Here is a 27,407-nt window from a genome sequence, read left to right as displayed (position 1 = left end):
CCTGTGCCCGTCGGCGGCCCAGGTCTCCTGTGGCCTCGCCGCAGCGATGCCCCGCTATTGCGCAGCGATTTGCTGTAAGAACCGCCGGGGACGAAACAGTAAAGACCGGAAGCTGAGTTTTTACCCGTAAGTTGTCCCTAACGCAGAAGCGTCAGCTTGCCTCTGGGTCGCAGTTCTGTGGCGTTTGGGGTTGGGGTTTGGCGTATCTCCTGTCAGCTCTATAAATTCGGCCTTGGTTCTGCGGTCGTGTTCGGTCCCTCCGCGGGAGGAGGGCGCGAAGGCTCGACTTCAGTTTACCTGGAAATGTTCTGACATTTCTAGGGAGGTCGCTGGGCGTGTGGCGAGGCGTTGGGGCCTGTTGGAGTGTTCATAGGGCGCCTAAAGCAGTCACGTTTGCGCGATGCTCCGTGGTTTTCAGAGCGTTTCCCCACCTCCCCGGAACTCATCTATCTCATTGACGACCTTAACCACCACTTCAGGTGCATCAAACGTGCTAAGTGGGAAGATGCTCTTAAAGTTAACTTACACTTCCAGTGAGTTAGGTCGCATAGTTGTAACTTAATTCCACTTTCTCCTGACGAAACTGAGGCCTTTGAGAAAGGTTAGGTAAGTGACCTTGAAAGTTTTGTGGCCGACCCAGAATTATAACCTACCTCCTGCTCAGGGCTCTAGATACTCTCCATTCGTTCAGAGAGCAGGGTAAGTCAGGGCTAACAGGTTTTTCCCGCCCTTCCAACGTAGAGCGTTACTCTGAAACCTTTCCTAAGCGAGGAAGCAACTGCTTTTTTTTTTTTTTTTTTGGTAAAAGCAAAAATCTTGTTCGGGCATCAGTACCTGTTAGACCTAACTTTCCTAAAAGTGAAGTGGCAGAAAGCGAACTTTGGAGAAGTGGGGAATACCTGTATTCCAAATTACTGCGGCCACGAAATATTTTCGTGGAACCCGAGAAGTACCCATTTTTATTTGGAAGAATAGTGAAGCAGTATTGTGTAATAAGTAAGAGGCCAGACTCCAAAGCCAGACTTAGGTTCAAATACTGGCTCCACTACTTTGTAGCTGAATAACTGTCCGTAAATTATTTAACCCTTCTAGCTAAGACCTCCCATCTGTAAAGTGGAGACACTAGTAATACCTAATTCACACGTAGTGTGTAAAGACATAAAATGGCGTTTGGCACTCATAACGTGCTTAGTGTTTATGAAAGTCAACGTATTTATGTTATTCTATTTCCTTTATTTCTTGTATTTAAAAATAATTAATTTAGCCCTAACCTGGTTGTCTTTAACTTTCTTTGAATTTTCACTAGCTATTTTGTGAAGCTTATTTGACTTTAGACCTAAAGCTTTCTGTTCACTAATGACTCAGCTGCTTTCCATTATCTTAACTACTGAAAAAAACTGATAACTCCAAATAATTCACACCATGTGGCAATATTTCCAGGATTATCTTCCTCGAAGCCCTTCCGCAAGTTGCAAAGAGATATTTTAGGGGGAGAAATATATGCTAGTATGTTAATGGCTCTGGCTCTGAGGAGGTTTGTAGCAAAGGATCATGTTGAGCTTGATTTAACCCCATATTTCCTTGGCCTTGGATTTGGGGGCGTCATAACCTCAGACTAAAAATTCTTTTAATCTTTGTGGACTGCGTAGTTACTATTTTTAATGAGTAAAATAATAATGCCAGAGGAAGACAATTATAAGGAATTTTTTCCTCAAAATGAATTTACTGAAAGTGGAGTTTTTAAGTGAGTTTTTGAAATTTCATGTGTAATCAGCAAACTAAACATTGAATTAGTTTTATTCCCCTAATAGCACCAAACTTGAAGAATTGAATTTTCTCATGCTAACACTATAGCAAGCTGCAAAATAAATTTATACTAATTTGAGAATTCAGTGAATATATACATATGGTGACCAGTTTATACCAGTGATTATTTTATGTTTTGGGGAGAATTAATAAGAGAGAAACAAAATTACCAGTCAAACAAACTGAACCAATGTAGAGATACTAAGTTGTTCCAGAAACATATTCTAGGAGAGTTCTTAGAGATTTACCTGTTAAGAAAGCATTGCAATACAATTACCAATAAAGACATTCACAAAGTGTATTTTTTTAATTGTTTGATAACATATAGGTACAATAGAAATAATTTACAAATGGCATCCATATACATAAAATTACATTTAAAAAAATTTTTTGTAAAAGGCATATTCTCATTTTAGCTATAACAGAAAAGGTATAAACTTATCTCTGGATAACAGAGTTCCAAGTCCTCTGAAAAGAAAATTATTTTTGCCATTAAATGCCTTTTCTCGTTAGGCCTATCATACTTATAACCTAAGTCATTGATATATGTAAGGTTAAAAAATTTTCAAGCCATGTATGAATATTATACTATGGTAAAAACTTCCAGAGGCAGATCATCTGAGTTTTCACGGAAGGATATCAGGGTTAAAAATTATTTCCTACAAAATACCCAGACTCTTTTTGTCTAGCATCTTACAAAGTTATCAATATTTATTTTAGAAAATCGTGCTACTACGAAGCATAAATGGTTGTGATTGGGAGGAATATATAACAGCTGCTTTTTGTATGAGAACCTTTTATGTTACTGTTTTTTTTTGTGTGTGTGTGTGTGTGTTTTTTTTTTTTTTTTGCGGTACGCGGGCCTCTCACTGTTGTGTCCTCTCCCGCTGCGGAGCACAGGCTCCGGACGCGCAGGCTCAGCGGCCATGGCTCACGGGCCTAACCTATCTGTGGCACGTGGGATCTTCCCGGACCAGGGCACAAACCCGTGTCTCCTGCATCGGCAGGAGGACTCTCAACCACTGCGCCACCAGGGAAGCCCTATGTAACTTTTTTATAAGTAGGAAATTATTATGTAGTATGTGTCTTGGACTGTGTTCTTGTAAAATCTTCAAATAAATCACTGTTGTTTAATTCAGTTTAACTCAAACCTGATTAGACTGGTAGAATAAAGTTTTCTGTCAAATTCTGCCATTAGTCCAGTTTTACCCATAAAACACATTGTAGTACGTTAAAACCAACTCTAAAAATCCAGGTTACTTAGTACAGGAAGAACACGTATAAAGAGCTGTTTTACTTTTCTCTATCTTTTCTGTTTGTTTCATATTATAAAATACCTGAGTCTGTCCTTTAACACGTTTAGTTCTTGTGTCAATTTCTCTTTCAGAACTTGAATACTTGAATTTTAGAGTTCCCAATCTACCAGCTGTAGAAGACTAGAAATATTGGACTAAATTACAAATCGGTAGAATTGAGGCTGATTCCAGTAAAGAGAATGGAGGATTAGAAGTTTTATAAGATTGAGTATTCATTTATGTCAGCTAAACCATTTGTTTGAATTAACATCTCTGTGTTTTAAAAATATTAACGTAAGAGCCTGAAGTTTAATACTTCTTGAATTATAGACCAGAAACCGTTTGACTTGTTATGTTACTATGAAATATATTTGAATAGGACTTTGTAGTTACAAAGCTCTTCACTAGTTCTAGGCAAACTGCACAACAGAATGAAAAAGAAATGTAATCCATAGCAAATATGAATAGATTTTATCCTTTGTAGTAACATAGGTTTTACTTGAAGGGACTCTGAGTTATGTATTACAAGCCACTCTTCTCAGACAAAAGCTTTGGCTACACATCTCATATCTTAGTCCTCTTTGCTGCAGAGATGATATGGTAGTAGTTGTCATGAAGATGCTATTGTGTGGTAGGAGTGGTTGTCTTGCTTTTATGGCACTTGATTGATAGGTAACCTATATGTGCAGGCCTGGAATCTGGCAAAATTGTTAAAATATAGCAAAGTTTTCCTTTTTTTACTTTCAGGTTTCCTCTACATGACAAAGAAAGACTTGAAAAATGGTTAAAGAACATGAAGCGAGATTCATGGGTTCCCAGTAAATACCAGTTCCTGTGTAGTGACCATTTTACTCCTGACTCTCTTGACATCAGATGGGGTATTCGCTATTTGAAACAAACTGCAATTCCAACAATATTTTCTTTGCCTGAAGAGAATCAGGTATTGGAGGCAGGGAGTAGGGGAGAAGGGGATAATGCTGAGCATGGTGGCAGATTGCAGGGTGGCAGGTAATCAGTTAGAGGGGATGAGAGGGAAAGGTAATTGCTGGGAAAACACATATTTGAGAAAAAGAAAGACTAATTTGTGCTTTTACTGAAAGTGTAATAATTTTTTAAAGATTTAAACCATTTTGAAGCATAGCTTCAAAGGAGCCAAGGATAACACATACATAAATTATCAGGTTAAGTTATTAATGTAAATTAATGATCTAGATATTTTACTGGTCTTGTGAGTGATCTGAGATTTTTTCCATTATATTGATTATACATAATTTTTTTAAAAATGTTTTCTAGTATATTTTGAGCTGTTATATACTGAAAACATTTTTTTAACTGAATAAATTTGCTTGGCCAGTATACTGCTCATAGTTGTACTGAAATAGTCAGCACTAACTAATAAGGGAATAAGCTTAGTAAGGACATCTTTATTAGAATTTGAAAATGTTATTTTATAGGAGAAAGACCCTTCCAAAAAAAAATCTCAGAAGAAAAAATTGAAAGATGAGAAAGAAGTATGCCTAAAAGCCAAGTCAGAAGAGTCATTTTCATCAAATGAGCCAAAGAAGAATACAGTTGACACAGATGTCCCCCCTGAACATGCAGAATTACTTGATTCATTTGCCTTGGTAAAGCTACCAGATCCAAAAACAGAAAGTTTACAAAATAATGTATTAACTCTTAATCTGCTTAAACAAGATACCAGAAAATCAGAACCTACCTTGGAAACATCAGTTAGTCAAGACATAGGTATAGGTGGTTTTCACACATCTTTTGAGAATATAAATTCTACAACTATTACTTTGACAACTTCAAATTCAGAAGGTATTCAGCAGTCTTTGGAAGCCCAAGAAGTGCTTGAAATAACTACCAATCATCTTGCTAACCCACACTTCACAAATAATTCTGTGGAAATTAAGTCAGCACAGGAAAATCCATTCTTGTTCAGCACAATTACTCAAAGAGTTGAAGAATTAAACACAAATAAAGAATCTGTTATTGCCATTTTTGTACCTACAGAAAATTCCAAACCTACAATTAATTCTTTTATACCTGCCCCCAAAGAAAAGGTGGAAATGGAAGAAGACATAGATGTTGAAGACTCATATAAGGATGTAGACAATGAGATGGAAGTTTTACAGATTGAGCATTCTTACTGCAGACAAGATGTAAGTAAGGAACATCTTTGGCAGAAAGTCTCTAAACTACATTCAAAGATAACTCTCCTTGAGTTACAAGAACAACAAACTCTAGGAAGATTGAAGTCTTTGGAAGCTCTTATAAGGCAGCTAAAACAGGAAAACCGGCTATCTGAAGAAAATGTCAAGATTATAGAAAACCATTTCATAACGTATGAAGTTACTATGATATAGGTTAAAGAGGTTTTAAAGCTGTGACTTTTATGTAAGCTTTTTGTTTGCCAAACCAAATTATATGTAAAGTGAACTTTTTCCTGTGTAAAGTTCTTATCTTAATGAAGCTAAGCAAGTGCTCTAATGTTATGAACTGCGTCCTGTTCTTGTAATGCTCATTTTTGAGAAAAACTAGAGAGTTGTTGGGTAGAAGAAGTGTCATTACTTGTTAATTTTCCAAATTTGAAATTAAAATATAGTGAATAAATAATATGGTTAAGTCGTAAAATGAGAGAACACGGATATGGTAAACAAGAGCCCAGAATAGAAATCAGGCTCAGGAATCAGTCTTGGTTCTACCATTGACATGTGACTTGGACAAGTTACTTATCAAGATTCTCAGTCTCTAATCTGTAAAAAGAGGGCACTTAACTAGACCTCTAACATAGTCTGTTTCTTTATAGTTTCTTGCCTTTCTAATTAGATACTTTTTTTTGTTTGTTTGTTTGTTTGTTTTGTTTTTTGGGTTTTTTTTTGCGGTATGCGGGCTTCTCACTGTTGTGGCCTCTCCCGTTGCGGAGCACAGGCTCCGGACACACGGGCTCAGCGGCCATGGCTCTCAGGCCCAGCCGCTCCACGGCATGTGGGATCTTCCTGGACCGGGGCACGAACCTGTGTCCCCTGCATCGGCAGGCGGACTCTCAACCACTGCGCCACCAGGGAAGCCCCTCTAATTAGATACTTTTAATAGAACAAGTTTTCTATATGATAATCTTATACTCACATAAAACTAGATGCTGGCTAGCATTTGATATTATTAACTGTTGGATTCTTCTCAATATTTATTAAATTATGTGTTGCTTGGCCTTTGGGCTATAGTTTTCTGTGTTATAAAGGAAAATACTCCAGTTACAATTTTATTCCAATTGAACTAAAATAAGGAATCAACCATTAGCCCAGTTCTTAGGAGAGGTACTTTAAACTTGAAAGAATATGTACCTTATATGTGGCAGACCATCATAATACACAGTCATTTAAGCTTCTTGACACCTTGTATTTAAGGTTATATTTATAAACCAAAAATTTCAATGAGGTTAAATTTTTTAATACTTTTTAAAAATTATGGTTTTTATCTATTTAATATGTGTAACTTTTAAAAATGTGTGCATATGTTGTTTTAAAATTCCAGAATGATAGAGTAATACTTAATGTTACACCTTCCCACTTACATGTATTTTAGTAAAAGAAGTTATAGATAGGTGGTGATAACCTTGGAGAGACAAGTAGGAAAGAGAAATAATGGTGATAGAAATAAAATGAAACGTAAAAGCGGAGACATAGTCGTAGCAACACAAATGTGAAAAATAGATGATCCCTTAGAATTGGCAGTTAATATAATTAAATATGTTACTCTTTATGGTATTAAGCAAATTCCTGTCAGCCTGATTCTTAGTTTTCTCATCTGTTATATAAAAAATACTGTTACCTATTTTGAAGGATGGTTTTTTGAATTCTGTAAGGTAGTAAATGTGTTTTTGGTGCCAGAAAATAGGAGGTGCTCAATAAATATTAGTTGACTACACAGCAAATAGTATACTAATTGTTTCGTAAATGGATGATTATTTGGGGCCATATGTCACTTAGTTTTTTTAGGCTAATAAAATTAATTAGTATATGAATGTGTGTCAGCTAATTATAAAAAGTTGATTAGTGGTGTCCTTATTGTGTGGCTATGGATAGGGCAAAATTCCTTAAAATTTTTGCATAAATTATGTGTATATAATTGGTAAAGTTGATGTGATGTTATTTTTAAGTTGCATTTTGCTGGTATTTAAAATAATATAGATGTAAATAGCCTTTTTAAGTCATTATAAAATATGTTGTACATTGTAGTTATTTTCTATTTAAAGTTATAGTTTACTCAGGAATAATTTAAACTAGTTGTGTTTCTTTAAACTACTAAATTATAAGTATTTAAGGTACTTTCTTGGCTTTTCTATATTCAGGTCAGAATGTTCCCTCTAACTCAGTTAACCAATAAATTTTATTTGGGGGTTCTGACCAACTTTATTTCTTACTTACATTCTTATAGCAGCCTCTTAACTAGTAGTACCTATATTTTCAATCTCCTGCTTCCATATTTTCCTGGACTCTGCTATCAGCTTTTTACCTAAACTATAGATGTAGCTGTATCACCTGCACACCACCTAACTTTCCTAGCTCAGAAATCTGTAATCACTCTTTAATACCTACAGAATTAAGCAAAACTTGTTACTATCATGTATATGATCCTCTGTGATTCTGTTCATCCTGTGTTCTAGCCACACTGGACTTCTTAGCGTTTCTCAAACATGCTAGACAGGTACTTGTTTTTGTGTCTTCTTATTTTATTCTCTAAATTTAACCAGTCTGTTAAAATTGTATTTCGATTTTGTTGGAATGTCATCCCTTCTTACCAGTCAAAATTGTTTTTTCTCTGTTCCTACAGGGCTTTGTCTTATAACACTGAGCTTTGTTTTATAACACCGTAACAGTGTTTACACTGTTTGTATATCATGATGTTATCCATAGCTTTCTCTTCGACTGGACTGTATGCTTTTTGAAAGCAGAATTTTTATTCACTTTCATTTCTTTGACAATGTAATATTAACTCAATAAATGTTTGGATGAATATTTTGGATTTGCCTACTTAGAATTTCTTGGTTCTCCCACCTAAAATCAAGAACCTTCTTAACAAATATATCCTTGATACCTTGAGAATGATTAGGGAAGCATATAGATCTTCATATAATCTTTAAAACATTCCATGTTTCCAATGGACAGTACCATTTACCAGTTATCTGCTATGCCACCTATTAACTGATTTTTGTTGTAGAAGGCTATCCGCACCACAGACTATTTCCTACTTTCTATCTGATAGTTAAAAAGGAAATAAGTCTAAGGAAGCTGTTTATGCCTACATGTCAGGGAGTTTGGTAAGTCAAATTTAGAAAGACTTCATCATATAAATAATATGTGACGTTGATCTAAACATCATGTAGGTTTTGGCAAGGGGCAGTGGTGGTTTTTTTGTTTTCTGGCTATGCATTTCAAAAATTTTGATGTTTTAAGGATGCTTATACATAAGGCATGCATACTACTTTGTTCTTGGTTTGTAAATTAAGTTTTATAAACTTCCTTTTTTATACATAAACAAAACCAATTTTCTTAAAGCTACCTTTGTATTCTCTCCTGTACCTCTTGAGCCTTGAACTTTGACCTCTGCAGCAATAAAGCATCACTTCTGTGACACACACAAGGTCATTTTTTTTAAGAAAAAGAATGCACAGAGTTCTTACTTTTTCTTTTTGTTTTTTTTTTTTTCCCGGTACACAGGCCTCTCACTGTTGTGGCCTCTCCCGTTGCGGAGCACAGGCTCAGGACGCGCAGGCTTAGCAGCCATGGCTCACGGGCCCAGCCGCTCCGCGGCATGTGGGATCTTCCCAGACTGGGGCACAAACCCATGTCCCCTGCATCGGCAGGCGGACTCTCAACCACTGCGCCAGTGGGGAAGCCCCAGAGTTGTTACATTTTTAAGTGCTTCATTCAAAAGATACAGTTACTCAGAATTCTCTAGTTTGAATAAATTCTTGCAAAGTATCCTAACTGTAATTTGTGATATGATGCTGTGCCCTAAAGTGTATTTCTTTACTAATAGACAATTTATTATGGCACATCAGCACAATTTGTTTAGATAGTACACCACTACATTCTGTTAATCATTAGGTGTGACTGAATTTCTTTTGCAGTTATTAAAAAAAAATCTCAACTTTATAAATATGCAGAATAAAACTTTTTAAAATAAAAACATCAAGCAGGGAACTTTTGTGCATATTTTCTATCTTGAAAAATAATCAGCCATATATTAATAGTTGGAATATTAATGTGCAGATACATTTTTCTGTTTCTAGCTAAATTGAACAGTTCTGCCAACTAATTTGGTGTTCAAGTACATCTCTCTTTTTTAGATTATGCTGTTTTGTATTTTTGTGGGTGAGGTGGGTGGGCAGAAATACTCATTCACAATTGTCAGGGAAAAAGCTACAGAGAAGGTTGGGGGGTGGGGATGGGAGACAAGATGTGTCTGTATAAGAGATAAGTTCCTTCAAGGAAGGGTCTTTGTTTCATTTATCATTTTAACCTATTCTCCACCCTCTGGCTTTTTGGTTACTTGACCACCTCATCTCCAGTGAACTTTTCCTCCATTCCTCTTCAGCCACCTCATTTCTGTGGTCAATGGTAGACCTTTGTCATCACCAGTACTTGCATCCCATTGAAAAACGTCACCTTCAAGCTCCTCATTCTGACCACCACCTTCTATTGTTTAGTTTAGCACAGTTATTAGAACAACTCACACTGCAACCAGCCACTCTTCCACAGTCTATCATCCCTGTCGTAGGTTCTATTTTGCAAATAATGGCCACAAAATATATCTTATCCTGTATTCTCTTCTGCAGTATATGACCTTGCCACTCCCTTATCAAGGGATGGAGTTTATTTCTCTACCTTGTTTTTTTTTTTTTTTTTTTTTTTTATGCGTTACGCGGGCCTCTCACTGTTGTGGCCTCTCCCGTTGCGGAGGACAGGCTCCGGACGCGCAGGCTCAGCGGCCATGGCTCACGGGCCCAGCCGCTCCGCGGCATGTGGGATCTTCCCAGACCGGGGCACGAACCCGTGTCCCCTGCATCGGCAGGCGGACTCTCAACCACTGCGCCACCAGGGAAGCCCCTACCTTGTTTTTTTTTAATAAATCTGTTTTATTTATTTTTGGCTGTGTTGAGTCTCTGTTGCTGCACGTGGGCTTTCTCTAGTTGCGGCAAGCGGGGCTACTCTTCATTGTGATGTGCGGGCTTCTCACTGCGGTGGCTTCTCTTGTTGCAGAGCATGAGCTCTAGGCACACAAGCTTCAGTAGTTGCAGCATGCAGGCTTAGTAGTTGTGGCTCTCGGGCTCTAGAGCACAGTCTCAGTAGTTGTGGTGCACAGGCTTAGCTGCTCCGTGGCATGTGAGATCTCCCTGGGCCAGGGCTCGAACCCATGTCCCCTGCATTGGCAGGCAGATTCTTAACCACTGCTCCACCAGGGAAGCTCTCTCTACCTTTTTTTTAATCTGGAAGAGCGTGTGACTGCTTTGATCAGTAGAGTACAGTGAAAGTGACACTGCCAGTTCCAGACTCAGCCCTTAATGGGCCTGGCAGCTTTCACATTCTCTTTGGAGCTTTTGCTTCCTCTTGGAATGCCAGGTGCCATGTAATGTGTGATTACCCTGAGATCATGCTGGAAAAGCAAAATCACATGGAGAAACTCTGGAGAATGAGATATCAGACGTGTGAAGAAGCCACCTTGGAAAATGATTCTCCAGCCCCAGCGACTCGAGACTCAAAATGCAGCAAATGCAGCCACCTTAGCTAAGCTCTTCCTGAATTCCTTAACCACAAAATTGTAAGCAAAATGTTTCTTTTGGGGTGGATTGTTAGGCAGTGTTTTAGGCTGTGTTTTCCAGAGGAACACGCTGTTCTTCAGGCTGAGATATTCCAAGGTGTGCAGTTGGCAAGCTAGGGACCCAGGAGAGCCATTGGTGTAGTTCTAGTCCAAGTCTGAAGGCCTAAGAACCAGGAGAGCTGATTGTGTAGTTCTAGTTCTATCTCCAGTTCAATTCTCCCTCACACTGCTCCCTTCCCCTCCTACTACCCCTTCCTCCTCCCCCAAGCTGAGGATCTCATCACATAATTCACTGAAAAAAAAAAAATTATAAACACCTCTATAAACCAAAACAATAGAGTATTATACAGTAGTTAACATGAATGAACTAGATTTACATGCATCAACATGAATAAATACCCAAACTATGTGAAAAGTAAGTTGCAAAAGGTTTGGTAACAGTCTACTACTTAATTAAAATTTTAAAATACACAAAACAGTAATACATGTTGCTTATATTTACATTCCTATGTAAAGGATGAAAAAGCACACCAACTTCAGGATAATGATTACCTCTGAGGAGGCAAGAAGGGGTGACGGTGGAGAGATTTTATGTGTCACTTCTTTAAAAAAATAAGTGAGCTAAATAAAGATGACAAAAATATTTATTGAAATAATAGATACAGGTTTGCTTTATTACTCTTTTTAAAATGTTTCAGAATTTAAAATTACATATTTTAGTTGAAATGACAAAAGAGTGTGTTAGGCTTATTAAAGTAACTCTAAAGGTCAACTCTGATTAGACGTCATTCTTACAGTTTTGTTATGATTGCTCTTTGTTTTAAGAACATTTGAGGGGGAGTGGGGATTTACAGTGAAAGACTTGATGATTTGGATTCAGTAAACTTGGGATTGAAGTTAGGCACTATGGTAGGCAGAAGAATGCTCCTCTAACTCACTAAAACTCTGAAAAGGGGCAATTTCCCTTTTAATAAGTGGTTGAAGTGGCATGGAGTGGGGTGGGTGCAGGCGGAACAGCTAACTGACTTGTTAGTTCTCTGCAGCAGTAAAATGTGAGCCAAATGAGGATGACATTTTTGCATATCATTTTCCCACTTGCTAGCAAATTCTAGTTTCATGTCTCTCCTCTGAGCTTGTAATGACGCACTGGCCCACTTCTCTATTCCCAGAGAAAATAAGAACCAGGCAGTACTGGAGAGGATAACATAAAACCTTTACAGGCGTGAGAGTAGGTTTAACTCTAATATGAACTAATCAGCTAAATTGTTTTAATATAAATTTAGAGCTATTTCCATCCCCAATTTTGAAATAAATAACCTAGGTTTAATTAATATGATATATATTTAATAGTTTAATAAAAGAAGCTTTAACATAATAATCTCACTTTACTCACAATCTCAGAGAAACCTAAAGACAGCCCATCATTAATCATTAATCTGTCACAAACACCTCAGTGGTTTTGTTCCAAGGTTCAGGTTTTTAATAGTCTTCTCTATGGCATGTATATAAATAGTATGCATTGTGTAATTAAATATGGTGACCTATTGTTCTGCATCATTAGTGAACTTAATCACCTCTTCCCTCTCTGTAAATTTTACACCTTCTTGATAATGGATAAGAAACATTTTCTTATATTTTATACTAGAGAGAATTCATTCCCTCAAATGGACATTCCTTTTCAGACTCTCCTTCTATGTCTCCCACACTCTAATATGAACTAATCAACTAAATTGTTTTAATATAAATTTAAAGCTATTTCCATCCCCAATTTTGAAATAAATAATGTAGGTTATTAATTTATATGACATTATACATATTTAATACTTTAATAAAAGAAGCTTTAAAATAATAATCTCACTTTACTCCCAATCTCAGAGAAACCCTAAGGACAGCCCATCATTAATCATCATTAATCTGTCACAAACACCTCAGTAGTTTTGTTCCAAGGTTCAGATTTTTAATAGTCTTCTCTATGGCATGTATATAAATAGTATGCAGTGTCTAATTATATATGGTGACCTATTGTTCTGCATCACTAGTAAACTTAATCACCTGTTCCCTCTCTGTAAATTCTACACCTTCTAGATAATGTAAGAGAAACATTTTCTTATATTTTCATACTAGAGATAATTCATTCCCTCAAATGGACATTCCTTTTCAGACTCCACCTCTATGTCCCCCACACTTATGCCAAGGACTCTAGATTGCCCTGGATCCCAGAGTCTTGGGCCACAGTATTGACTATCTCATGTATATGTGCTGTTTTATTAGTGTTAGCTTTTCCATTCACGACTATCTGTGTTTTGTCTTCTCTTCAGGCATTGTAATATAGTGTTGTATTTTTGTCAAGTGTAAGGTCATTGAATGACCCTATGTTTTAGAAGGGCTTGATTACATACATTCAGGTAATGGAAATGTGATGAATATTCACTATTGGAACTGGAACCTACAGATTCTAAAATATATGAGATTTATTTTTTTATTTTATTTATTTTTGGGCCACGCCATGTGGCATGCGGGATCTTAGTTCCCCAACCAGGGATCGAACCCATGCCTCCTGCAGTGGAAGCGTGGAGTCCTAACCGCTGGACTGCCAGGGAATTCCCAGAAATGTATTTTAAATGTTCTTATAGATGTCTTTTAAATTAAGAAATTTTAGCTTAAATAGCCTAACAAATTAGCAAAATATCTTATGTTGGGTGAACTATTAACATATTCTTCTCTTACTTCAGTTATTTGTAGTAAAATATATTACCTAAGGGGATAAAAATATTAAAACTACTTTTTAATTCTCTGATAATCACACAGGGATGCTATATTAATAAACACATATTCAGATTTTTCTGTATATTTGAAATGTATGCTTTATTTGATATTTAAGAGAAAATATATGATAAATATATTGATTATTATATATTATATATTGATTACAAAGTGGATTTTTCACAATGTGCTGGGTTAAGAGTGATGTGGATTTTGCCCCCAAAACAATATTCTGCCCTTAAAAATGACTTAAATGTGATTATTTTCATCTTAGGCATTAAAATGTATGCCACTTTTTCCTTTGAAAGAAGATGTTAAAGAATCTGTTGTTCCTAAATAATCAATAAATTTGACTGTTTTTAATGGTCACTGATTAGCGTCTTGGTACTATAACTCAGGTAGTCATGCTTTAACAATGCCAGTATTATATGTACCAACAATCCAATAAAATCTATAGTGAAAATTTCTAAATGATGAATGAATGTATATGTGGATTAAAGGTAAAAATAAAGCCTGGAGAAGTTATGGAGTAAAAATGAAATGGAATTTCATCATGTATTAAGTATTAAGTTCAAAGCAATTTATTCTTTTTGAATCTATTCCACTTTGTCTTGATAAATATAGCTAAAGAGTAAAAGGGAAGTTCTGAAAGGGAGGATATATACTAGGAACAGACAAGGATGGTCAAGAATGAGGAGGTTGTATGGAAATAAAGAGAAAAAGAAGTTGATTTCTGTGAATCACAAATGAAAAAGTGACAGTAAACTTCAAATAAACAAGTCCAGTGTTATGAGCTAAATTGTGTCCCCTACCCCTGAATTCAGATGTTGAAGCATTAAAAAAACGTACCTTAGACTGGGACTGTATTTGGATATAGGGCCTTTAAAGAGGTGATTTAGTTAAATAAAATGAGGCCATTAGAGTGGGCCCTAATCCAATCTGACTGGAGTCTTTATAAGAAGAGGAAATTTCAACACACAGAAACACCAGGAATTTGAGAGCACAGAAAGACCATGTGAGTTACACAGTGAAAAGGCAATCTGCTGCAAACGAAGAGGAGAAGCCTCAGGAGAAACCAAACCTGCTGATACCTTGGTCATGCCTCCAAAACTGTGAGAAAATAAATTTCTGTTGTTTAAGCCACACAGTCTCTGGTATTTTATCATGGTAGTCCTAAAAAACTAATACATATAGGAAGTTGGTTATCCAAATAGTAGTCATTTAAAAAATTCATAACAAAGGAAATAGTAAAAGAAATAGTACAAGAAAATCTTCTAGAATTGAACATGTATTTCCAGATAGAAAGACCCATCATGTGCTGAAAACAGTGGATGAAAATAGATACACCAAGGCAGATTGTTTGTAAAGGTCAGAACTTTAGACACAAAAAGAGGACTTTCAGCAAGAAAGCACATGCAACACAAAAGTTCAAGAATAGAACAGCTTCAAACCCCTGAATGGCTATCCTGGAAGCAAGAAGACAAGAGATCAATGATTTGAAAATTATGAAGGAAAAAAAGAGTTCTAAGATCAAATTCTATGTCCAAATTCTCAAAATATTGCCTCCTCTGTACCCTTTCCAAGGACGCTATTGGAAAATATGTCCTAGGGAAATAAGGCCATAAAAGAAAATCAAGAGAATGATTAGTCTAGAATGATTTAATTTATCATTAAACTGATCAAGAGATTAAAAGTAGGAAAAAGGAAATTCAAATCAAGAAAGAAGCAAAGGAAATCTGGTGGTGAAAGGCAGTCCCAGCATGACAGCTGGACCACAGATCTAGAGAGCCAGCAGTCCAAATTGTAGTAGATCAGATGGCTCAGGGATAGAGTTCTTCAAGAAGATGAACATTGATAGAATAACTAATGTGTTGAACATCTTCAAAGGAAACTTACATATCTAGGGTAGAATTTAGAGTTGAGTTAATATTAAGTACAGAGAAAACTATCCAGACAGACAAATATTGATGCAAAATGTACAGGAAAGTTCAAGGCATCATATCTTAGTACATAACTGCATTTACATGGTCAAAATATTGTAAATACAACGTAAACACTGACAGAATGGGAAGATGAGGTATGGCATGGGAGGGATGTGTGTATGTGTGCCTATATTTATGCTAAGTCCAGGGACAAGGGGTTGGAAAATGAGGTAATTAAAGAGAGCAAAATCCTCATCGACCATAGTAGGATATCAAAAGATAATGCCTAAATGCAAAAACTTTTAAATGCAAATTAAGTGTGTTATTTTGAGGTAATACACAAAGAATCTGCATGTATCATTGGAAGGGGTTGACTCCAGGGAGCAGGTAATGAAGGACAGCAGTTTTTGTAACAAGACACAAAGAATGCTGACATTTTAAGCACATGTGTAAGAGATATGGGCTACCTCCTATTCATCCTTTAGGACTGACCTGTTCATTATTTTATTTAGAGAGCCTTCATTTGCCCTTCCAGATTCCCTTCTTATTTACTCTATTTGTCGCCTTTACTTACCCTGTCATAATACCTATCATCTAGTATCATTATTGCTCTTTACTTGTTTTCATACCCCCAATGTAAGTTTTCATACCCTTAAAGTGTGTTTATTTTACAGGCTTTTTACCTTCATTGCCTAGCACAATTCCTAGTACATAATAGGAGCCCCATAAATATTTGTCAAGTGAATAACAGCACCTACTAAACCATGTTTCAGGAACTATTTGCTGGGTCTAATTCTGGCTCCACATTGAGACAGCCACCAAATAAATTAACCAATTTGCAGCTCCATGAATATATTATTGCCCCATTATTCAGGTAGGCTCTGTTAAATTATTGACGTGAATTGTAATGTAAATAATGCTACTTTAAATCTTTTATGGCATGCCATAAACAATACCTAGTAAAGGTGAAGTAGCATTCCTTCTAGACTAGTGTTTTATAACTTGGAGGTCTTTGGGAAGCCTCTAGGAAGGTCACTGGATGCCCTAAAATTTAATGCAAAACTTTGTGTGCAGGAATTTTTCTGGAAAGAGAACCCATAATTTCTGTTAAATTAGGAAAGAGACAAATGGTTCCAAACAATTTAAACAGCACTGGTCAGGGCAGTATTGCCTTACATTCCACATTGTGCCATTTTTTAGAGAGGCATAGAGCTCTTTACCTATTTTATTCTCTAAAACCCTTGAAACATAGAGATGGGAAAGCTACTATCCTAGATTTGAGTACACAAAAACCACCAATTCAGTTTTGTGATTTTTATTCATCGGGAGTAAAACTAGGACTGAAAAAAAAATTGACCCATATCCAAAAGCAGGCTGGGTAAGTTCTACACAAGAATTCTTATGAGTTTTAGACCAGTGTTGTTTCACATTTTATGGAAAATAAATTTTAATCTTCAAATTACTATATAGAATGTCAAAATTTATTTCAGATATTAAATAAGTATTATTTTTAATTATTAGAAAATACTGTGTAAGTTCAATTCGTTTGTTTCTTAGTTGCTGGAATATAATTCAAAATGAGAAGCAATGGAGCAGGAGCCAAATTCAGAGCAGGCCTAATCTTTTTTTTTTTTTTTTTTCAGTGCATGGTTTAGGATTTCCATTAGTAAAAAGGCATGGTGTTTAAATATGCACAGTGGACTAGAACATCATAAATGTGAAATGAGGTTAATTTTATTGAGCTTTCAACCTTGCTTAGTCTAGGTAAAAATGAATTCACTGTTATGAGACTAGAACATATCTAAACCACAGATGAAAAAGAAGTCAGTTCAATGATATGGTATTAAACTATGAGAAGAAACTTTTGAGAGAGTGAGGAGGGAAGGGCAAAAAGACACCATTCCGATTATTCAAATAATCCCCAGCAAGTCATTAAATAAGAAAGCATGCATCTATTTCTCTTTGGAACATCAAGTAATATGTTAAAGAGATATTTATTTTGCCTTGTTAAAATTTGGTGATTTGGAGGTTTGAAACATCCTTCAGCATATCAACTTTCAGTTCACCTGTTTAGTTTCATTAATTTGGGAAATGATAAAATGCAAAGGGAAATAATGTAGTGGGATATAGGAGAGGCATAGAGGTAAGACTCAGAAGACCTGAAAAATCCAGTTTCCTGAGTAATAAAATTCTAGTCTTCTTTGTCAGTAGGCAGAAGCACATTAGTGGAAAAAACCACGGAAATACATTTCTGAAAAAAAATGTATTGTAAACAAAGCCTTTTAATGAGGGGAAAAAAGACAAAAAGCTAGTCCAAGGCACAATGAGGTAAACCGCTCCTTTGTTAGCAACAGCAAAATACTGAAGGTGAAGAGATGCCGCTGCTAATACTAGCGAATGGAGGACCCTGATTTTAACACATAGTGTTTGTCATGGGAGAAATTGCTTCCAACTTAGACAAAATGGTCCTACACATCTCATCTTTCTTTCGTCTTCATTTTGTTAATCTGGAAAGAACTGAACCAGAACTTCCTGGGAGGTTGGTTGGTCCTGTGTATCACTGAGGAACAGGTTTAAATGTTACCTCTTCCAAGAGGTAACAACACACACAGACACACACACACACACTGATGCACACACACACAGATATTCGTACTAGTCAGTTGTTCACTCTGTCTTTGCAGACTCTATTCATATCATTAATATAACTAAATCATTCTTTGTCACAGTTACCTCCTTATGTATCAGTCTCTGTTTAGACTGCAAGTTCCTAAGAGGTGGGGACCAAAACTTACCGTTGTCAGTGTAGGGGAGAAGAAATCCCTATACCCTCTACCATCCAACATACACATGGGAGAACTCACTGTGATGGGTAACTCAAAGGTATGGACAGAACTTGGGGCTTATATGGTTTCTTAAAAAGGAAAACTGCCAAGACAAAGGAAAAGGGGTTTAGGTCTTTAGAGGCAGCAAACTGTGGGTAGGTGAATATATGGGGCTGGGGGAGGGGACGAATGGCAGATAAAGGCTCTTTAAGTAAGTTTTGTTATTTAGATTCCTCTGGTGCTGATAAGAGTCTGAGGTTGTCTCTGGTGGTTAAGAATCCTCCTGTCCTTCCTAGCAGAAAGAAAGAGGACAGAGAGTTTTTTATGTATCTGCATCCTCTCAATTGCCTGCAGCTCAAAACAGTCCTTAGTCAAAGTGGTATATTTTGGGGTATCATGCTTTGAATGCCTTAAGCACCTAGTAAGCACTCAATTAAGTTGTGGAAAAACCTAATAATATGCTATCTCTAGTGGCGGTATTTGAATGATAGATGATTTTTTTTTTTCTTTTTTACAACAGGATCTTATTAGTCATCCACTTTATACACATCAGTGTATACATGTCAATCCCAATCTCCCAATTCATCCCACCACCACCCCACCCCTGCTTTCACCCCTTGGTGTCCATATGTTTGTTCTCTACATCTGTGTCTCGATTTCTACCCTGAAAACCGGTTCATCTGTACCATTTATCTAGGTTCCACATAAATGCGTTAATATACGATATTTGTTTTTCTCTTTCTGACTTACTTCACGCTGTATGACAGTCTCTAGATCATCCATGTCTCTACAAATGACCCAATTTCGTTCCTTTTTATGGCTGAGCAATATCCCATTGTATATATATACCACATCTTCTTTATCCATTCGTCTGTTGATGGGCATTTAGGTTGCTTCCATGACCTGGCTATTCTAAATAGTGCTGCAATGAACATTGGGGTTCATGTGTCTTTTTGAATTATGGTTTTCTCTGGGTATATGCCCAGTACTGGGATTGCTGGGTCATATGTTAATTCGGATTTTAGTTTTTTAAGGAACCTCCATACTGTTCTCCATAGTGGCTGTATCAATTTACATTCCCACCAGCAGTGCAAGAGAGTTCCCTTTTCTCCACACCCTCTCCAGCATTTGTTGTTTGTAGATTTTCTGATGATGCCCATTCTAACTGGTGTGAGGTGATACCTCATTGTAGTTTTGATTTGCATTTCTCTAATAATTAAGGATTATTAATTTTTAATAATTGAGCAGCTTTTCATGTGCTTCTTGGCCATCTGTATGTCCTCTTTGGAGAAATGTCTATTTAGGTCTTCTGCCCATTTTTGGATTGGGTTGTTTGTTTTCTTAATATTGAGCTGCATGAGCTGTTTATATATTTTGCAGATTAATCCTTTGTCTGATAATTCATTTGCAAATATTTTCTCCCATTTGAGGATTGTCTTTTCCTCTTGTTTGTAGTTCCCTTTGCTGTGCAAAAGCTTTGAAATTTCATTAGATCTCATCTGTTTATTTTTGTTTTCATTTCCATTACTCTAGGAGGTGGATCAAAAAAGATCTTGCTGTGATTTATGTCACAGAGAGTTCTTCCTATGTTTTCCTCTAAGAGTTTTACAGTGCCCGGTCTTACATTTAGGTGTCTGATCCATTTAGAGTTTATTTTTGTGTATGGTGTTAGGGAATGTTGTAATTTCATTTTTTTACATGTTGCTGTCAACTTTTTGCAGCACCACTTACTGAAGAAACTGTCTTTTCTCCATTGTATATCCTTGCCTCCTTTGTCATAGATTAGTTGGCCATAGGTGTGTGTGTTTATCTCTGAGCTTTCTATCTTGTTCCATTGATCTATATTTCTGTTTCTGTGCCAGTACCATATTGTCTTGATTACTGTAGCTTTACAGTATAGTTTAAAGTCAGGGAGTCTGATTCCTCCAGCTCCATTTTTTTCCCTCAAGACTGCTTTGAATATTCGGGGTCTTTTGTGTCTCCATACAAATTTTAACATTTTTTGTTCTAATTCTGTAAAAAATGCCATTGGTAATTTGATAGGGATTGCACTGAATCTGTAGATTGCTTTGGGTAGTATAGTCATTTTCACAATATTGATTCTTCCAATCCAAGAGCATGGTATATCTCTCCATCTGTTGGTATCATCTTTAATTTCTTTCTTCAGTGTCTTATACTTTTCTGCATACAGGTCTTTTGTCTCCCTAGGTAGGTTTATTCCTAGGTATTTTATTCTTTTTGTTGCAATGGTAAATGGGAGTGTTTCCTTAATTTCTCTTTCAGATTTTTCATCATTAGTGTATAGGAATGCAAGAGAATTCTGTGCATTAATTTTTATCCTGAAACTTTACCAAATTCATTGATTAGCTCTAGTAGTTTTTTGGTGGCATCTTTAGGATTCTCTATGTATAGTATCATGTCATCTGCAAACAGTGACAGTTTTACTTCTTTTCCAGTTTGTATTCTTTTTTTTCTTTTACTTCTCTGATTGCCGTGGTTAGGACTTCCAAAACCATGTTGAATAATAGTGGTGAGAGTGGACATCCTTGTCTTGTTCCTGATCTTAGAGGAAATGTTTTCAGTTTTTCACCATTGAGAATGATGTTTGCTGTGGGTTTGTCGTATATAGTCTTTATTATATTGAGGTAGGTTCCCTCTATGCCCACTTTCTGGAGAGTTTTTATCATAAATGGGTGTTGAATTTTGTCAAAAGCTTTTTCTGCATCTGTTGAGATGATCATATGGTTTTTATTCTTCAGTTTGTTAATATGATGTATCACATTGATTGATTTGCGTATATTGAAGAATCCTTGCATCCCTGGGATAAATCCCACTTGATCATGGTGTATGATCCTTTTAATGTGTTGTTGCATTCTGTTTGCTAGTGTTTTGTTGAGGATTTTTGCATCTATATTCATCAGTGATATTGGTCTGTAATTTTCTGTTTTTGTAGTATCTTTGTCTGGTTTTGGTATCAGGGTGATGGTGGCCTCATAGAATGAGCTTGGCAGTGTTCCTTGCTCCGCAATTTTTTGGAAGAGTTTGAGAAGGATGGGTGTTAGCTCTTTTCTAAATGTTGGATAGAATTCACCTGTGAAGCCATCTGGTCCTGAACTTTTGTTTGTTGGAAGAGTTTTAATCACAGTTTCAATTTCATTGCTTGTGATTGGTCTGTTCATATATTCTATTTCTTCCTGGTTCAGTCTTGGAAGGGTATACCTTTCTAAGACTTTGTTCATTTCTTCCAGGTTGTCCATTTTATTAGCATAGAGTTGCTTGTAGTAGTCTCTTAGGATGCTTTGTATTTCTGTGGTGTCTGTTGTAACTTCTCCTTTTTCATTTCTAATTGAGTCCTCTCCCTCTTTTTCTTGATGAGTCTGGCTAATGGTTTATCCATTTTGTTTATCTTCTCGAAGAATCAGCTTTTAGTTTTATTCATCTTTGCTATTGTTTTTTTGTTTCTATTTCATTTATTTCTGCTCTGATCTTTTTGACTTCTTTCCTTCTGCTAACTTTGGGTTTTGTTTGCTCTTCTTTCTCTTGTTCCTTTAGGTGTAAGGTTAGATTGTTTACTTGAGATTATTCTTGTTTCTTGAGGTAGGCTTGTATAGCTATAAACTTCCCTCTTAGAACTGCTTTTGCTGCATCCCATAGGTTTTGGAATGTTGTGTTTTCATTGTCATTTGTTTCTAGGTATTTTTTGGTTTCCTCTTTGATGTCTTCAGTGATCTCTTGGTTGTTTAGTAATGTATTGTTTAGCCTCCATGTGTTTGTGTTTTTTACATTTTTTTCCCTGTATTTCATATCTAATCTCATAGCTTTGTGGTCAGAAAAGATGCTTGATATGATTTCAGTTTTCTTAACTTTACTGAGGCTTGATTTGTGACCCAAGATATGATCTGTCCTGGAGAATGTTCCGTGCACACTGGCGAAGAAAGTGTAATCTGCTGTTTTTGGATGGAATGTCCTATAAATATCAAATCTATCTGGTTGTTGTGTCATTTAAAGCTTCTGTTTCCTTATTTATTTTCATTTTGGTTGATCTGTCCATTGGTGTAAGTGAAGTGTTAAAGTCCCCCACTGTTATTGTGTTACTGTCGATTTCCTCTTTTATAGCTGTTAGCAGTTGCCTTATGTATTGAGGTGCTCCTGTGTTGGGTGCATATATATTTATAATTGTTATATCCTCTTCTTGGATTGATCCCTTGATCTTTATGTAGTGTCCTTCCTTGTCTCTTGTAACATTCTTTAAAGTCTATTTTATCTGATATGAGTATTGCTACTCCAGCTTTCTTTTGATTTCCATTTGCATGGAATATCTTTTTCCATCCCATCACTTTCAGTCTGAACGTGTCCCTGGGTCTGAAGTGGGTCTCTTGTAGACAGCATATATATGGGTCTTGTTTTTGTATCCATTCAGCAAGCCTGTGTCTTTTGGTTGGAGCATTTAATCCATTCTTGTTTAAGGTAATTATTGATATGTATGTTCCTATGACATTTTCTTAATTGTTTTGGCCTTGTTTTTGTAAGTCCTTTTCTTCTCTTGTGTTTCCCACTTAGAGAAGTTCCTTTAGCATTTGTTGTAGAGCTGGTTTGGTGGTGCTGAATTCTCTTAGCTTTTGCTCATCTGTAAAGCTTTTGATTTCTCTATCGAATCTGAATGAGATCCTTTCCAGGTACAGTAATCTTGGTTGTACATTATTCCCTTTCATCACTTTAAGTATATCATGCCACTCCCTTGTGGTTTGTAGAGTTTCTGCTGAGAAAGCAGCTCTTAACCTTATGGGAGTTCCCTTGTATGTTATGTTTCGTTTTTCCCTTGTTGTTTTCAATAATTTGTCTTTAAATGTTGCCAATTTGATTACTGTGTGTCTCGGCATGTTTCTCCTTGGGTTTATCCTGTATTCGACTCTCTGAGCTTCCTCGACTTGGGTGGCTATTTCCTTTCCCATCTTAGGGAAGTTTTAGATTATAAGCTCTTCAAATATTTTCTCCTGTCCTTTCTCTCTCTCTTCTTCTTCTGGGACCCCTATAATGTGAATGTTTTTGCGTTTAATGTTGTCCCAGAGGTCTCTTAGGCTGTCTTCATTTCTTTTCATTCTTTTTTCTTTAGTCTGTACTTTATGGCAGCAGTGAATTCCACCATTCTGTCTTCCAGGTCACTTATCCGTTCTTCTGCCTCAGTTTTTCTGCTATCGATTCCTTCTAGTGTAGTTTTCATTTCAGTTATTGTATTGTTCATCTCTGTTTCTTTGTTCTTTAATTCTTCTAGGTCTTTGTTAAACATTTCTTGCATCTTCTCGATCTTTGCCTCCATTCTTTTTCCAAGGTTCTTGATCATCTTCACTATCATTAATCTGAATTCTTTTTCTAGAAGGTTGCCTATCTCCACTTCATTTAGTTGTTTTTCTGGGGTTTTATCTTGTTCCTTCATCTGGTACATAGCCCTCTGCCTTTTCATCTTGTCTATCTTTCTGTGAATGTGCTTTTTGTTCCACAGGCTGCAGGATTGTAGTTCTTTTTATTTCTGCTCTCTGCCCTCTGGTGAATGATAGATGATTGATAAAGTATATTGCATTATGCTTAGATCTAGTTAGTTTTAAATGCTGTAGAACTTAATAGAAATTTTATGTTGTTCAGTCTCAAAGCCTGTTAGGTAACTGTGCTGGCTTTATTTTTTGCTGTAATGTATATCTCCAATTTACCTATTAACAGCAAATAGAGAAGAAGCCATAGACGTTATAACATTAAAAGAGATGAAAACCTTAGCAAAGATTTAAATGGGGGCAAAGAAGTTTAAGATAGTTAAAAATATACATATAACTGTTTTCAATTTGAGGCACCCCTCAGAAAGTCACAAAATATTTACTCCAAGACTTCTGTTTTCAATTGCAATATATATAATATTTACAAAATAAATAAAATTTTAAAAACCTAAAACCCAGTAATACTATAGGTGACTTATTGGCTACTCCTAAATCTTCCTTATGTTGGACTTATCTAAATTCTAAATTGAAATATTTTTTTTTGGCCTTAACCACGCAGCTTGTGGAATCCTAGTTCCCTGACTAGGGATTGAACCTGGGCCACGGCAGTGAAAGCACCGTGTCCTAATCACTGGACTGCCAGGGAACTCCCTAAAGTGAAATTTTTAAGGGAAGCCTTTGATATTTTTCTAGACAATTATCTTCATCTTGAGTGATTTATCTCTTGATTTGGATTTTATTTTATGAAGTTTATACTCCACCTACATTTTATTCTATATCTTCACAGATATCTTATTCCTAGAAGTGTTTGTAAATATTTCAGTTAGTCACAATTTTCATGATTGAACTGGGAGCAAAATAAGTATACTCTGAGACTTAGAAACTGTCCTTCAATCTTATTGCCATAAGATGTTTGCTGCTAACTCCTTTGAAGTGACACATATTTACTGTTTATGATTGTTCTGGTTACCATACTCATGTATTTAGACATGAAAAGTCATTTTCACTACACTTTAATACAATATGGATTTTCTTAATGCCACATCATAACATGAATAATGCTATGCTTCATTTACTGATCTTCCTAAATCTTATATCAATTCATTTTATAGAGTAATTGAATTCAATTTTGTCTTTCTTAGCAATATGCCTGTTTTTTAACATAGCATCAAATTCCACATAAACTATGGCAATTTATATTTTTTAAAGTAAGACAAAATGAAACAAAATATACTTTGGAACTGTTTTTTCTGAAACATGTTTCTAGCAGTTTTTTTTGATTATCTCTTCCTCCTCAAATTGTTTTACTGCATTTAAAATGTGGGATTTAAAGAGAACCTATGGAAAGTTTGTTTCACACTCATTTCTAAGCCCTCTTTTTTATTTTGTTTTAACCCATTCTATGTCAATGTCCTTTATTTAGAAGATTGTTGATCATTTTGAACATGGATTATCTCATTTTCTTCCTTAAATGTTTAGTAAACTTTACCAGCAAAATAACCTGAGCCTGGAGTTTTCTTCGTGGAAAAGTTTTTGAAAACAAATTCAAATTTTTAATTAGAAACAGGACTATTCAGATTTTCTTTGTGATCTTGTACTAGTCTTGGTAAATTGTGTTTTTCAAAGACTTCATTAATTTCACCTAAGTTGTCAAATTTATCGGCATTTAGGTGTTCATTACAATTATTATCTTTTTAAAGTCTGTAGGATCTGTAATCATATCTATCCCCTCTTTTGTTCCTGTTATTAAGTGACCCCTGAGTTAAATACCATCTTTAATCCCCTTTTCATATGGGAAAATAAGGCCCCAGTGATAAAGTGTATATCTTGCTGGCTCAAGATGGCATGATTTACTGTTAACTTCTGATTTGCAATGTACTATGTTTTCCCATGTGTACATTTACCTGGAATAGCTTACAAAATTTTATTTGGCGAAGGATCAAAACTATCACTGGGATAAAAAATACTACTAATGAAAATCCAGGTCATATAGGTCTTAGATATTTTGGGCTGGAATAATTCAGTATCAAAATTACTAAGTATCAAAAATACTAGGAGATATTTCAGGCCTAGAATTGAAAAGTATAGATCATAGCTGCTACAGATTGCAGTAGTTTAAAGATACTTCTTTTTTGTAAAGTAATCATTTGGAGATGGACTGCTTGGTGTTGCCCCACAGTCATCATGATTCCAGTACCATCGTGATGGTGGAGGGCTACTATCAATTTCTTCCTTCCCTGTACAAGCATGCCATACTCCCATCAGGAGACAGAAGAAAGAGCCCGTTCCTTTTCTTCTGTGAATCTGGGCTAGCTTTAGTGACTTGCTTGATGAATAAAATGCAACAGAAGTGATGTTCTGGAACTTCCAAAACTAGATCATAAAAAGCCCTGCTTCTGCCTGGGCCTTTTGAAACACTCATTCTTGGGGAAACAAGTTGCCATGTAGGAAGGCAGATTTCTCTGAGCTCATCATGCTCTAGAAGCCATGTGAAGGTGCTCCAGTCAATAGTCTGAGCCTATGTTCTAGCCATACCCATCAAGGCATCAGATGTGAGGTCAAGTCATCTTGAACCCTCCAGATCAGCCCATCTACCAGCTGAATGCCACTAAGTGACTTAAGTCAATGCCATATGGAACAGAAGAAGTTAAGCCATGCCCAAATATCTGACCAATGAAATTGTGAAATATAATAAAGTGCTTGTTGTTTTAAACCACTAAGTTCTGGATTGTGACACAGAAGAAGATAACCAGAACAATGACTATTATGTAAATGGAGGCAAACATCCCTATTATCTGGCCTTTTAAATACAGCTGTAATATTTCAGATTAGTTGAGAGAGGATCTGGAAAAATGCCACCACCAAATCTGTCATGCTAAGTAGTATATCCTAGGCAACTTCGTGCCTCTCCACTGTGCGAGAATGGGATTATAATTTCTAAAAATTATAAAAGGTCTTGCCAACACAGTTATTTCAGCTTAAGATGATTGACTCTTTATGGTCTTCAGCCAATTCTGACTTATTTTTATGTTCAAGGTGCTATAATGAACAGGACTTTTAGATTATTCAGTATTATCTTAAAGAGAAAATAAAAACATCTTCATGTATAAGGAAATGTTTGAGTAGTGATGCAAAGGTAGGGCTGTGAGGTTTTGGCTGGTAAACTTACTGGGCTAGTTCAGATTTCAGACTGCTTTGAAACAAATCTTTGTGATTGAATGAATCTGTGATAGGGGATTTGCTTCCTGAGAGAATTCTCTCACTGGCGTGTTAAAAGGCTTTGTGATGGGTACATGTGGAGCCCTCTGTAACTTAAAAGTTACTCTGAGCTTTGCAAGCTGCTTTAGCCAAGAGGATCATAAGCAATACAACAAAGGTGAACATATAAATGAAAATGACTGTTAGGTCTTCCCTGGTGGCGCAGTGGTTGAGAGTCCGCCTGCTGATGCAGGGGACACGGGTTCGTGCCCCTGTCTGGAAAGA

At 36.2% G+C, this 27,407-nt stretch overlaps 1 protein-coding gene across 1 annotated transcript; it reads left to right on the top strand.

The window, feature by feature from the left end:
* Positions 1-5,717, top strand: THAP5 (THAP domain containing 5). Its single transcript, XM_065884326.1, has 3 exons — positions 1-126; positions 3,849-4,041; positions 4,556-5,717. Exons 1-3 carry the CDS (start codon positions 47-49, stop codon positions 5,468-5,470), a joined length of 1,188 nt encoding a protein of 395 aa, XP_065740398.1. The 5' UTR covers positions 1-46; the 3' UTR covers positions 5,471-5,717.
* Positions 5,718-27,407: the final 21,690 nt, after the last annotated feature.

Source organism: Phocoena phocoena, chromosome 9 (genome assembly GCF_963924675.1).
Source record: "Phocoena phocoena chromosome 9, mPhoPho1.1, whole genome shotgun sequence".
NCBI classification, from domain to species: domain Eukaryota; kingdom Metazoa; phylum Chordata; class Mammalia; order Artiodactyla; family Phocoenidae; genus Phocoena; species Phocoena phocoena.
This window is presented reverse-complemented; position numbering and strand designations above follow the sequence as displayed.

Bases quoted from the DNA above. Each gene is read 5' to 3' on its own strand.
- THAP5 (XM_065884326.1), top strand. From the start codon at position 47: ATGCCCCGCTATTGCGCAGCGATTTGCTGTAAGAACCGCCGGGGACGA. The intron at 127-3,848 runs GTAAGTTGTCCC...TTTTACTTTCAG, and splicing joins CGGAAGCTGAGTTTTTACCC to GTTTCCTCTACATGACAAAG. The intron at 4,042-4,555 runs GTATTGGAGGCA...GTTATTTTATAG, and splicing joins CTTTGCCTGAAGAGAATCAG to GAGAAAGACCCTTCCAAAAA.